Raw genomic sequence first — 13,455 nt, forward strand, 5'->3', positions numbered from 1 at the left:
TTGTTTCTCCTTAATCACATTATAATTCTATAACTTGAATTGCTTTCAACATTTTATGACAAAGATGGCGAAGCCTTGGTACATATATTAAAAAAGATTGCCCCATTGTATTTAAGCAGAGAACTACATGTTGATCATATGTACACCATTTTCTATTTAATAGAAATATACAGCACACATGCGCATTGAACATGGTTTTCCTACAACGGAGTCAGTCAGTGCGCACACGCCTTTCTTTTCATTTGAATAAAAATAACCAGAATAAAATCAGAGCCGTCCTTCCATAGTCTTTGATCCAGCTGCACACACCTGCACACAGACAGTGTAAACTTTGAAAAACAGAACAAAAAGAGCAACAGAAAAGAAAAAACAACCAAAACATAAAAATGCAAGTGGCTTCAGAGCTCCACTGATAAAAACTGCAAACTGTTTCCACTTTGGCAGGGGGTTGATATGCGACATGGACTTTCTTCTCCTATTCCCCTGTTGAAGACAATATGTTCTCATTAGCTTCTCGTTTATAATATCATAATAACTATCGAGTAAAACATCTAACCATTGTTAATCTTCCAACAAAGAATTGGATTCAACATAACAAAGGAATTAATCATTATGCATAGGCCTACATATAAATATAGTTATTAATTGACCAGTTGTCAGTGTCAACAAACAAATACAAACATAATCACACAACGGTGTTATATGCAGGTGTTTTCCTTTCCCATTCACCCTTGAAAAAATAACTTCTCCAACAGGTCATGCGTTTTATAGGCCAGTGCTGGGAGGCATTTGAGCTTTTATTGTTTGGTTTAGTGCAAGGCCAGAAAACGTACTGAATGAGCATTACTTCCCTAGCCTGGCCATTTTATTCTCTGTCTCCCTCTCTAAATACAATCTGATGACCTCAGTCTCTGTGGCTCTAGGGCTGAATATTTGCCACATTCTTGCACAAATCTATCGACTTCATTAGCATCGACGGTTAATATTTAACATAAAGGTAAATATCCGCATTTTCAGAAATGGCATTGGTTTAGTAAAATAAAGGGAAAGGATAGCCTATCTATAAAACTATTCAGCACAAACCCAGTGCACGTAAGAAGAGCTTATTAGTGAGTTTTCAAAATAATACTCTATCATATCCCCCATGTACGTTAGCTCGCTTAGTTATCATTTAAAAATACACCCCTAAAACATTATAATTCTACAGCACTTCAATAAGAAATGAAAAAGCATGAGACAAAGACAAAACATTTGAAAGTAATAATAATAATAATAATAATAATAATACCCTTTCTTGGATTATATGGCCGATGTCTCTGTAGCTGTGGGTGGGTTAGTTGCCACCTCACTGTCTATGGTGGCAGAAACGGTTTGTAAGCTGGACCCTGCTGCAGCCATGGGCAGTGCCACAGGGACCGGCTGCTCGGAGTCCCGGCCTGTGCCCGTTTGATGGGGCAGGGTGCCCCCCAGCACCCCGCCCTGCCAGTTGGCCCGCTTGGTTCTTCTGAAGGAGTTCCTGATGCCGTTGGACAGGCGGCTGGACAGCCTCCTCACCAGCCCGGAGATGCCCCTGTTCCTCTTCAGCAGCCCGACGTCGTCCTCTAGCTCCTCGGGTGGCACCTCGATGTTGCCCGTGTACCAGAACACCCACCAAATGAGGCTGAGGAAGATGACGATGGCGCCGGCGTAGATGAGAAAGTCGTAGAAGAACAAGTCCCCGAACACCCCCAGCATCAGAACCACCAGCCCGAAGACGTCGAAGGCGATCGCCAGCCAGAAAGCGCAGGAGCAGCGCCCCAGTCCCGGGAAGCCCTTCTCCATGTCGGGACAGGTGTGTGTGTGTGTGTGACAAAGACAATTGTCCACCTCCTTCTCAGACGATCATTCGCTGCCGTTTAGCGGGTTTCTCTGTGTGTGTGTGTGTGTGTGTGTGTGTGTGTGTGTGTGTGTGTGTGTGTGTGTGTGTGTGTGTGTGTGTGTGTGTGTGTGTGTGTGTGCGCAGGTAAGCCGACCCGGTGGCGCTGGCGAGACTCACCTGCAGAAGCACCCAGAACAGAGTGCGGGGGGCGGGAGGCGACACAGGTAGCCGTGCCCACTCAGGTAGCTGTCGTTCAAAGCACTGCAGGTTAACCTTTGCTCAAGGTGTGGAGATTTTAATCATATATATAAGTCTGTATATAAACGTCATTAGACGTGGCTGTTACTGAGTTATATAGTCTATAGCTAGTTTACATTAGTATGCATATCCGACATCAGCCTCTACATGAAGTATTATTGATATGTTTAATCATATGCTTTGTTTTCTTTTACAATGAGCAGAGGGCAGTTTTCCCTTAACTTAAACTCAGACTGATAACACACTGATGGATCGGGGGGGGGGTATTTTCTCTGGGCAGGGCTCACTAACGCCCTCTCCTCTTCTGCTACCCCTTTAAAGCATCTCCAAAGTATCGCAGGGAGTAAAGTAATACCGCTATATTGACTCTTTGTCATGATGCTCATAACATTATTTTACATTTTACAAAGTTCTGTAAGTGTTAAATTATCTCAGGAATCCCCTGTTAATTGATTTGGATTCAATTTTCAACCTATTTCCACCGTGTTACCCTTTTGAAAGCACACTGCTGTATGGAACTGGCACTCATTTTGCAGGTCCTTTGCTTTCTTGAATTCTGGGGATTTACAACATTTGACTCTACTGTATTCCACACTGAAAAGAAATACTACTACTCAACATAATTGGATTTAAATAGTATTAAAACTAATCAGGAGGTAATCTATTCACATCAAACACAGCTTCATGTGAGACACCAACTCCATCTGCTGGCATTAATGTAGAAAGTCAAAATAATTCTTTTGAAAACACTTTAGTTGTTAATAGTTTTTGATCCAGCGTTTCTCATACAAAAATAATAAAAAATCGTAAGTACAGATGTTGTGCAATTTTATCATATAGCCAGGTGAAAGAAAGAAAGCTTACAGCATAATAAAACTGAATATAAAATATTATAATTTGAGGATTTGGAAATACGCAGATTAAAAATATAATACAAGTTTAAATGTATTATATAATTAACACACACACAGCAAATACTGAAATATGATATATAAAAATGTTCATATTAATATCATAGTCATCAGTTTTTCAGAACCATGGCCTTCTCAAAAACACCAACTGACATTGTAGATAAGAAGCAATATATATATATATATATATATATATATATATATATATATATATATATATATATAAACCCATATTGGAACCAATGCACAAGGTGTTGCAGTGATCATGTTAAAAACGAAAATATAAACCATATATAACACATTGCCCCCCTCCATTTCCCATCCCCCATCATTTAATTTTTTTGCAAAGACCCTCAAATCTCAGCCTGCCACGTGGTTCATCTTTAGATGAACAGTTGACATTTGAACACCCCCATGAAGCCATAGGATTCTGAGAAAAAGTCAGTAGCATTTTCTGCCATGTTAATCCTGTTGACGAAGGATTTGCAAATCCCTTTTCTATAATGACGAGGACGAAAACAACAGTAGCTTATAATAAAAGCTCCTATAGAGTTCAAACAGGGAGCCAGATGGGGTACCATTCTGTCGTAGTTTGCAGTATATGACTGTATGGCTTAATGGATTCTAAATATTTATGTTCACATCTTTACACATACAGTATATGTTCAGTCTATGCATATATTCTATACATATGCAATGTATATACATTAGAAAAGCATTAGGACACATACAGAAATACCCTAGGCTTCCGGTTTTGGACGTGAAAGGAATTAAAACAGGACCCTTCTGTTCCGTCCATGTGTTTAACCAAAAACAAAACTCTCCAATCCTAATAAGGGACAGCTGGCATCACTGCATTGGCATCCCGTGCCTAGCGTACGGAGGACCTGGCATGCATCTTCCTGATAAGTCCCTTGTGTCGCAGTTTCTGCTTGATGATGGGCACCCAGACCAGCCCTGTCACCAGAAACATGAGTCCGATGGACAGGCAGACAGGTCCTAGGGCGTAGGGCACTTTGCCCACCTTGGAGAAGTACAGGAAGGCCAACACAGTGCCCGTACCAAACAGCAGCCCCCCAATCACCATGATGATGATTGGCTTGTGGAAGTAGGTCCAGCGAGGTGGCTCGGGCCTCAGCAGGTCTGGGTCGGGGCTCAGCGCCCGGCGCACTGGGCTAACAGTGTCTGGGTTCCCCGTCCTGCTGTCACCACTGGAGGCCATGACCCCCGTGGAGAGCATCAGTACTACCTGGGGGGTAGGGACAGCGGCGGCAGGGTTAGGGCAGGAGATCATATTTCCCACATACTAACATCTCCAACATCTCTAGGGTTCGGCCAGAGGGGTGTATTATTCTGAGATTTACTGTGCACCAAAACATTCAGAGTGGACAGGCAAACATGCATATGAGCCCTGATTTTTTTTAACGACCTTTCTTAATTATTTCATAAAACAAATACATATACATAAATAAAGATAATGTTAGCATCTAAATGTTAATTAATTAGTTTGCTATGCAGTGAATTCACCTCGATGCCATTGGTGGATCAGCGCAGAACTGCGGAAATCTGCGCTACACGAACGCAACATATAATCAGTGCTTGGCCCATAGGAAGCGCTCGCACAGGTCTGAGAGGCGGAGGAGACCCTACAACGATAGAGAACAGGGATATGGTATTTGTCCCCCCGACTAAATCATGCAAAAACTTTAACTTTATCGTGTTTATTTAACACAAATAACATCCCCAAATATCTGATGTTATTTTTCAAATCGAGTTTTTTTGTTTTGTTTTTTTTCATATCCAAAGCGCAAGCAAATGCGTTTTAGAATAGACCAAACCCGGGTTAGAAAATGAAGTGCAATGAAACAGGCATAGGCTACTTTAAAATAAGCATCGCCCACTTGAGCTGATAGCCCATTACAAGTCACTCATGCATGTCCAAGCTAATAGAGCAATAACTCAGTAATGAGTAGCTACTACAGGACGTGCCAGGAGCCTGTCCACACTAAATGTCTTCAATGCATTAGTCAGAAGAATGCGCGATGTTGTCCCACAATGTCCTCATGTGTTTAACAATGGAAGTAAATACAAATCCATAGGTGAGCAACTAGAAAGTTTTCATAACAATGGTAACATTGATCAGTGATTATAAGGAGCCTGTTGCCTATAAGCCTACATACCCAAATGCGGAGACTGTCCCTCTCTCGGTGCGTCTCCCCGGCTGCCAGCTGCTGCTCTACGGTCCGGGGCAGCGTGAGGAGAGCCAGGGCCCCCGGCCACACCCTGGAGGAGGGGCAGCCGTCCCATCCGCCTACTGTCTGCCCGGGCACAGGATGGGGGGATGATGGTGAAGATGATGCTGATAATGATTATTAGGCTATTATAATAATCAGATTTTTTAAAAAATTTTAACGTTATTGTGGTAGTGGGCAATTTGGGCAGTGATAAATGTTAATTTTTTGATGTTTGTGTGTGTGTGTGTGTGTGTGTGTGGTTTGTCTCTCTACTTGTGACTTGACAATCTTTGATGAATTTCAATGTACTGCGGAAAGATTGTGGAGTATGTAATGAGAATAGACCCTGGTGCGACTGGGGACATTATGACCTATCCTCTTATATTCTCTGGCAGCGTAATTTAGCTTTAGGTTTAATTACTCCACTACCATTCTGCATATGCATCATCTTTAAAATACAGCCTATAACTTGCATTTTTTCTTACATGGTATTATGCATTGGAATGTCAAGAAGAAAATGTGGCATTATGGGGGAAATAAGTAAATGTGCAAACAAGATTGCAGAACGAATTAAAAGTAAACATTGGGCTGATGCAGATGGTTGTGTAGATGACAATGGATGGGAAAAAACACAATACACACAAAGTGTGCAGGAAACCAACTAAAACCTTGCATTATGCAGCTTATATACACTATGTAATTAACAGAATACTATGGGAGGTTCATAAATGTTGCTTGTTTTAAGGCTCAGTCAAGATCAATCCTTCTTAATGTACTAAGGTGGACAATTCATAACTCACACTGCTGTGTAACTGAAAGGGATCTCCGATGCTCCAGTTTGACTTGCCACAAAAAAGTCCAGAATGTATATCCAGTTGCTGCTTCTATGGACACTACAGAAATGCTAAGCTAGCTGCCTGTTGCACCTACCCAGCATCTCCTCCTCATTTACTTGGTCAAGACTGTGTGTGTTTCTTTCTTTTGGTGGGGGACATTGTAAAAGGTCTGTTCAGTCTCCACAATGCTTTAATATATACACACAGACACGACGGAAAAATACTGCAGCAGCCTCGCAAAGCTTGAATGATGAGGTAGCTCATGGAATGGCCAATGGCTGACAACCTCTAAGCTACCTCTCTCCATTATAAACAAACAAGCAACAAGTGTGAAGCTTTGCAGATACAGTGGCAGGCTAATGTGGTCTTTACGTTTCAACACTGTTTATGAAGACTCCCTTTGTAATTGAAGTGAAGCGAGAGGGGGGTGGGGAGTAATAACCTGCAATAAGGCTAGTAGGGCTGTCACAAACAAAGGCAAAGTGGACACTACACATACATACAGGGATGATGGTGGAAGAGGTGGCGAGACATGAATAACTGGGAGGTGGTATTTAGTACTGCCACTGTACTCATTAATACAAGAGAGATTTACAGGCTGGATTTCACTCTCACTTCTCATGGTGTGGCAAATTTAAAAGTAGCTCTGGCAGAGACAACCAAAAACTACATTAACAACCTGAACGAAAAGCACTGTTGATGAAAAACACTAAGATGGAGAACATATCAAGTGCAATGATTTGGAGCACATAATTTGGGATCTTACAACCTTTTGCAAACACCCAAGAGTTACTCACATGAAAGCCTTTAAGAGTGGCTGTCTATCAAATCAGTAGAAAGAAAAACAATTAAGAATAAGAAAACGGTGAAGTAAATTACTCCAAACGACAGCAATGCCAAAATAATTTACGATCGACTACTGCACATTAAAGTATATTTCTTGCACAAGCACATTCCAATCTAACAAGTTAGAGGGAGTCCATGCTTCTGCAATATAAAATACATTTTACAACTTGGATTTTACAGAACAGGAAACTAACAAATAGTTAAATGGACAACATTTATTTGCATCTTTCAATGGATAGCTTTTTTTTCTCCTTAACCCTGCTGTGGTACCATGGGGTCTCTGTGACCCCACCCCAATGGTACTGTCAATGTCACTTTTTTCATGGTTCCAGAGCAGGGTTAAACAAGTAGAAATGTTAGTCAAATCCTGAATCAAAGCTGGTACTGCCTAGTGAGAGATGGTATCAGCTCTGCCTATGAAGGTTTCTAACTGCACAACCTTCCCAGCCACAGTTAACAGTGCATTAGTAGACCGGTACATAACTCTTATCTAAACACCTTCCTAGAGCAGAGCACATTTTCAGTTGCTATAGGAACTCAAACTAGTCATGTACAAAAACAAGAATACATCAGGCTTAACTGTTACTAAAACATTACCGTATCGTTTATGCAAGAATGAAGAATCTTGGATATATAAAAGGGTTTATTTCTTTCGAGTCCTGCATATTTCAGGTGCCGTCCCCTGCTTTACAATTTCTAAAGCACACGGCCCTGCTCTCCTGTGCTTTGCCTGTCAAATCATCATGTTGCTAAATGCAAGAGGGGAGGTTGCTTGTGTACAGAGGTTTGCATTTTTTAAAACCTCCTTCCTCAGCCCTTATCCCAGCTGGGTTAGGAGTTCATGGGAAGCCTGTCGGTAATATTAACACGACTGGGGGATTTTTCTCTTCAGTCTCTGCGCAGGAGTTTTGGGTGCTTTCTTGGCGGACTTGGCCAGTGTGGTTTTTGCCAGGGCTCCCTTCTTTTTCCTCGCGGGTGTCTTGACAGTTGTTGCCTCCTCTGCCAGAGCTTTCTTTGGAGTCTTCACGGTTTTCGCTTTCTTGCCTGGTGTCCTCAGCACCCTGCCCTCCTTGGGGGTCTCGGGAGGGGCCCCTGCAGACAACCGGGCACTCTTATTTCTAACTGGAGTCTTTGGTGCACTCTCAAATGCTTTCTTTGCTGGGGTCTGCAAGAGAGGCGGACAGAGACATAAGAACCAGCACCATTTCGTACACCAAAACCCAATCAGCAATGTCAAATTTGACCATGCTAGTTATTCTCTCCATTTCCTGTCTGACGCTCTCACCTGAAGCTTGGCCTTCTTGGAGGGCGTTTGTATAGTAACCAACTGTGGAACCTCCTCCACTTCCTGTCCAGGCTCTGCCTTTGCAACCTTTCCCTTTTTGCCCTTCTGCTTGCCTACCTTCTTCATTTTCTGCAATTCCCACAACAAGGGGAAAAAAGGAGAAAAACATTAGCCTTTTTACAGACACAACATCAAGTCAACATCTAATCAAGAGCTTTCGGACGAGTGACGAGGGCCCACCTGTGGACTGGAGCTCCCCACATCACTGGCTTGCAGCGACAGGCGTTTCAGGCTGGAAGTGTAGATGGGCAGAGCCACCGAAGTCTGGCTCTTCAGGTGGATGATTTTGATTCCCTTTCCTTTCTGCCCCAAGAGAGAGAGAGACCTTAGAGTTCAAGAAACCTGCATCTTTGTCAAATTCAAACCACTAAATAAATAGGAATCACTGAACAAACATGGACAGCTGTTAGCAGTATCAAAAGGGAACCGCTGTATTTTTGCATTTACCACAACGCAGCTTGACACCAAATATGTGAGTGCATCCATATAAAGCACATAAGAAAAGCCTTTTCAAACATGTATCTGTTGCAGTGGACTGACGAGGTCCTAATGCAGCAGCGAGAATGCTTTCATGGTGCTCACCTCGGGCAGTTTCTCCGCTATGGTGCTGACGGCCGCAGAGATGTTCTCCACAACCTCGTCCACAGACATCCCGGAGTGCGCCACGCGAGCCATGCTGCAACACAGGACAGACGCCTGGACTGAGTGCCCAGCCACACAGACACCCCTCACCCCCTCTCCCTGTACTGGGCATGAGCACGACTTACATCACCACAGGCTCTTATGGAGCTAGATAATGACTCTAAAACCATTATTTTAAAATGTACCAATACTAAAGGTGGGGGGGGGGGTTTGGGGGGGATCCATGGACAGCAAAGCACATGGTGTGAAACAGCTACAGGGGAGAGCGTTCTGCACAGTGCTATGTTTGTCAATCACATGGCATTGTGTAACAAAGCTGTAGAGACGAGCCCCAACAGAGAAAGGAGGCCTATCTGGATATACTTTGCGTTGCTGTGGCACTGCCAGTGTCCTGTCCCAGCACAGACACAGGAGGGCAGGGTGTGCTGGAGGTGCCAGATGCAGCTGACAAGGACAGCCTTCAGTATGGCATTTATGATACAAAACATTGGCTATTAGTTTAACAATTATAGTTTATGTATTTTTTAATCCCCAATTACAAGTTCCACTTTCATCCCATTCCAACTTGCATCAGAAAGGCAGGTAGTCTGATATCACTGCCCAGAACGATCCACTCTCTTAGACACAAATATCCTTAGCAGTACAATCTCCTCTGTCCCTCCCCCATGCCGCTGGGCAGGAACACCAGTTTTGGATGTGAGGTGGCATGTGCATGGCAGGGGCGGTCTCACCAGCAGGAGCCCTTGTTGGAGATGCTCAGAGTGGTGCCCTGGATGAGGCGCTCCAGGTCTCGGGCCAGCTGCTTGGCCTGCAGGTTCACAGAGAGAGGAGCCCTGTAGAGAAACCCAGCTGTTAGGAAAGTGGGGATGCTATACACAAGCACAACAAACCAGCTGCTTGTAGCTCATTAACCAACAACTAAATAAAACAAGTAGATTTGATCACTCAAGTCTTAGCACTAATAATCTAAGCATTTTGAACCTCATGTGCACTTCCATGTGCTGGGGAGAAGAAAAAAACTACTAGATGTATAATTACAAAAATGTTACTAATCCACACTTGGAAGTGTCAATCTTACAAGTGATTTGAATTGAAATGTATATTACTGCAAATTTAGCAGACGTGAAAGGTTTAACAAACTAACATGCAATTAACTACATACACACATCACAAAGGCAGTGCCCCTCAAACACAATAACAAATCATATTAGAGTATAATAGATTGAAGTCTAAATCTAAAAGGAAACATAAGTGATATTTTTAAAGGCTGCCCCTACTTCTTGCTCAGGTAGAAGTGCTTCCCGATGTGAGAGGGCAGGAGCCGGCGAATGCGAGAGTCGGACAGGAAGAGGTCGAAGTTTCCCAGCAGCCTCCTCTTGGCTTCAAAGGGCTTGTATTCCTTCTTTAGGATGTTGAAAGGGATGATCTGGAAAAGGAGGGAAGGAGGACACAGCACTCCAGTCACCTATACAGCTCTTGAAGTTGCAAACATGACATTCAGGTATTGAAAACGCTGTGCAAACAAAGAGGAAAACATTATGCCAATTCACAAACAGGACCTTTTAAAACCAAACTTTACAGTACACAAGCAATGGAGCACAGTCTGGGTATTTAACTTGCATACCAATGTTTTATGCCAATGCTCAGTCACTTGGCGTTGTGTAACAAAGCTGTAGAGACGAGCCCCAACAGAGAAAGGAGGCCTATCTGGATATACTTTGCGTTGCTGTGGCACTGCCAGTGTCCTGTCCCAGCACAGACACAGGAGGGCAGGGTGTGCTGGAGGTGCCAGATGCAGCTGACAAGGACAGTTTGAGCACTGACTTGCATAGCCCATTCTACCAACGCTCCACTATATAGGGGAGGCCAGTGCCCTCTGGTGGCTAAACTGGGCAGTACCTGTGTGATGCCCTTCACTCCTTTCTCAGTGAGCAATTTCCTGTAGAACCTCTCCGTCTGATCGGTGGTCATGTTGGGCTCGTCCTTGACAAAGAGACAGACGTCCCCGTTGTCCGAACGTAGGCCATGAGGCAAGGGGCTGAGAGAGGAAGCAGGGTGCGAGGATTAGAATCACTGAACAGTCTCGCGTCACAGGAGCAACAGAGGTAAACAACTGGCAATCAAGACAAGCATGTGGCACACCATTCACAGCTCATTCAAAAGTTGTTAGTCTGGGTCAGGCATGGAGGCAAATATACATTAAATACATTTTCATGGTTTCCACTGGAGTTACATGAAAATGCTTCATTAAATGAATTAAAACCATAACAAAATTGACAATTTATAGATCTATTCCTGCCAATTTAATCCATCATATACTCCACTATCACAGAATTTGGGCAGTGTACGCTCGAGTAGCTTGAGTACAAATGTACCGTTCTTCACTTTGCCCTGAATCAGGACGATTACTGCCCAGCGACCTGATCACGGGCACCCCTGCCCCCACGTCAATCAGTCTAATGTGGGGGGAGAGACTGTGGCTGAAACTCACATCCGGATGGTCTGCTCGGTCTTGGAGATCTTCCAGAGGGTGAAGAGCAGGGAGATGTGCTTGCTGTCATTGAGGAGGAGCGATTCTGAAGTGGAGGAGCTCTTCAGGAAGGCTTGCAGGGCCTGTACTGCCTTCTTCACCTGCAAACACACAGCCACAAGTAAGACCCCAGGCCCACACCACAGGCCTCTAAACGCCATGCTTCACACCTCCATTAAACCTGCAGCACCCCCATCAGCTCTGTGGCAAGCATTACTCCTACTATTCATTAAAACACCCCCTGGAATAACATTGATGACCTTTTGACAATCTGTGTGCACTGCGGGAATAAGGAACTGGCAGGAATTAAAGAAAACTGATGGCACAGGGGAAAACTTCAGTGTCTAACAAATACCCAGCCTTCATCCGCTAAAGACTTGATTATACGTTTGCTTTCACATCGATTCCATCCATTTCCATTTAGGAAACTGGTGGCATCGCACCACCATTCACCCGATTATATTAAACGTGTTTTTTTTACTTAACGAGTTAAAGGGGGAATATTCGTACTTTACTTCGATGCGCCCATATTAGCGTTTCAGCGTCATTGGCAATATAATTAAACTTTAAAATGTCGTTCAGTAACACTAAAAAAAAACCTATCGATTACAAACAAACAAAAAATACATTAAGAAAATAAAGTCGATCGGGGGGGAAAGCAAAATAAGACCGAAGTAAGACTCTGAAGACACGAAGTATCGCAACATTAGCCACCGTGGCTATTTTGGTAGCTTTTTACGATTCAAGAGCCACTTGAAAGGAGCATCACCATCCTCCCCCTCACGACAAACTAATAAAGCGCACACACACACACTCTTCGGGTTACAAAAGACACTAATCCGAAAATGCCCGGTTGTTTAAGTGTTGCGAGCGCCGCAGGGATTATCGGTTTATGGAAATGATACCTCGTATACACTTTCTCTCTTCAAGCAAACACTTCCCAATTTATCCTGCACACGTACACAGCGGAAGGCACTCTCACTTCTAGCCCGTATTTTAGTGTCTGCTGTATTACCTGGGCTCTGTCCAGCTCGAAGTCCGCCGCCTGTTCCGCCGCCATGCTGTCTCCCTCCACACGTGTCTCCCAGCGGTTGCGAGCATGCGCAAATCAACCACATCCGCCTCCGTTTGAAAATTAAATCTTTAACCATAAAACCAGTTGACAAAGACAGACATGCGCAGAGCTCTCTGTAGGAACACATGGCGCCCAACTGTTAACCTACTCACAAATGTATATCTATGGTCATGCAAGTCTATGGCGCTCTTCATTTTTTTACTGGGCTTTTCTGCGTGTCAGTCCTGTCAGCGATTCAGCAGGTGGCCAGACATGGTGTGACACTTTTCTGTGAAAAATAAGTTTCATACAAAATTTGGAATGAAAACGTGAACAGCCTCCCAGAGCCCAAATGCACAATACAAACACAAAAACATATATTTGCAAAAAAATATCTGCACAGCTTCAATTTCAGCATATTTACTCAATTTTAGCTATGTTGACATGCTTCAGACGCCCAGGGTTCAATCAATACTAGAATGAATATCTTGCTAATACATTTTGTAAACAACCTGGCATATATATTTAAATATGTGTTCAGAATTTATTGTGTGCTTTTGTGTGTTTTATCATTATATTTTGTTTACAATATAAACATTAAATACAAGCTCTTCTGCTTAAGAATTTAATTCCCCATTTCAATTAATTCCCCACTCCTGCCTCCACTCTTAAAATACATTGAACTCAATTGACACAGAAGTAAAATATGGGGAAATAGAGAATAGAAAAACACATTCTCTCTCAGCAAACTAAGTCATATAGGTCGGCAGTCTTATTGGACCAACAACAAAACCATTGTCCTGTGGTTTGGCCCTCTACATGAAACCATTGTGTGCACAAGACTTCACAAGCACTCAAGTGTTTTGTTTAGAGGCTGATACAGGATTCTAGTGGTTTTCATTATAATAACGGACAAAAAAACTAATGAAAGAGAGCAAGCA

The 13,455-nt window shown here is 43.2% G+C and overlaps 2 protein-coding genes and 2 non-coding genes across 4 annotated transcripts; all 4 read right to left on the bottom strand.

Annotated features, from left to right (window-relative positions):
- Positions 1 to 83: 83 nt before the first annotated feature.
- Positions 84 to 2,064, bottom strand: LOC136712652 (transmembrane protein 238). The gene is made up of 2 exons (XM_066689338.1): positions 1,289 to 2,064; positions 84 to 483 (listed from the first exon to the last, which is right to left on the bottom strand). Exon 1 carries the CDS (start codon positions 1,819 to 1,821, stop codon positions 1,300 to 1,302), a length of 522 nt encoding a protein of 173 aa, XP_066545435.1. The 5' UTR covers positions 1,822 to 2,064; the 3' UTR covers positions 84 to 483; positions 1,289 to 1,299.
- A 4,950-nt stretch (positions 2,065 to 7,014) lies between these two features.
- rsl1d1 (ribosomal L1 domain containing 1) lies at positions 7,015 to 12,591 on the bottom strand. The gene is made up of 9 exons (XM_066689104.1): positions 12,476 to 12,591; positions 11,422 to 11,561; positions 10,830 to 10,968; positions 10,208 to 10,356; positions 9,662 to 9,763; positions 8,871 to 8,964; positions 8,469 to 8,591; positions 8,229 to 8,357; positions 7,015 to 8,108 (listed from the first exon to the last, which is right to left on the bottom strand). The coding sequence occupies exons 1-9, from the start codon at positions 12,518 to 12,520 to the stop codon at positions 7,806 to 7,808; spliced, it is 1,224 nt and encodes a 407-aa protein (XP_066545201.1). The 5' UTR covers positions 12,521 to 12,591; the 3' UTR covers positions 7,015 to 7,805.
- On the bottom strand, positions 9,234 to 9,365 carry LOC136713318 (small nucleolar RNA SNORA55). Its single transcript, XR_010804940.1, has one exon. It is a non-coding gene; the product is annotated as a small nucleolar RNA SNORA55 (small nucleolar RNA).
- On the bottom strand, positions 10,588 to 10,719 carry LOC136713305 (small nucleolar RNA SNORA55). Its single transcript, XR_010804928.1, has one exon. It is a non-coding gene; the product is annotated as a small nucleolar RNA SNORA55 (small nucleolar RNA).
- Positions 12,592 to 13,455: the final 864 nt, after the last annotated feature.

This window comes from Amia ocellicauda, chromosome 17 (assembly GCF_036373705.1).
Source record: "Amia ocellicauda isolate fAmiCal2 chromosome 17, fAmiCal2.hap1, whole genome shotgun sequence".
In the NCBI taxonomy this organism is placed as follows: Eukaryota; Metazoa; Chordata; class Actinopteri; order Amiiformes; family Amiidae; genus Amia; species Amia ocellicauda.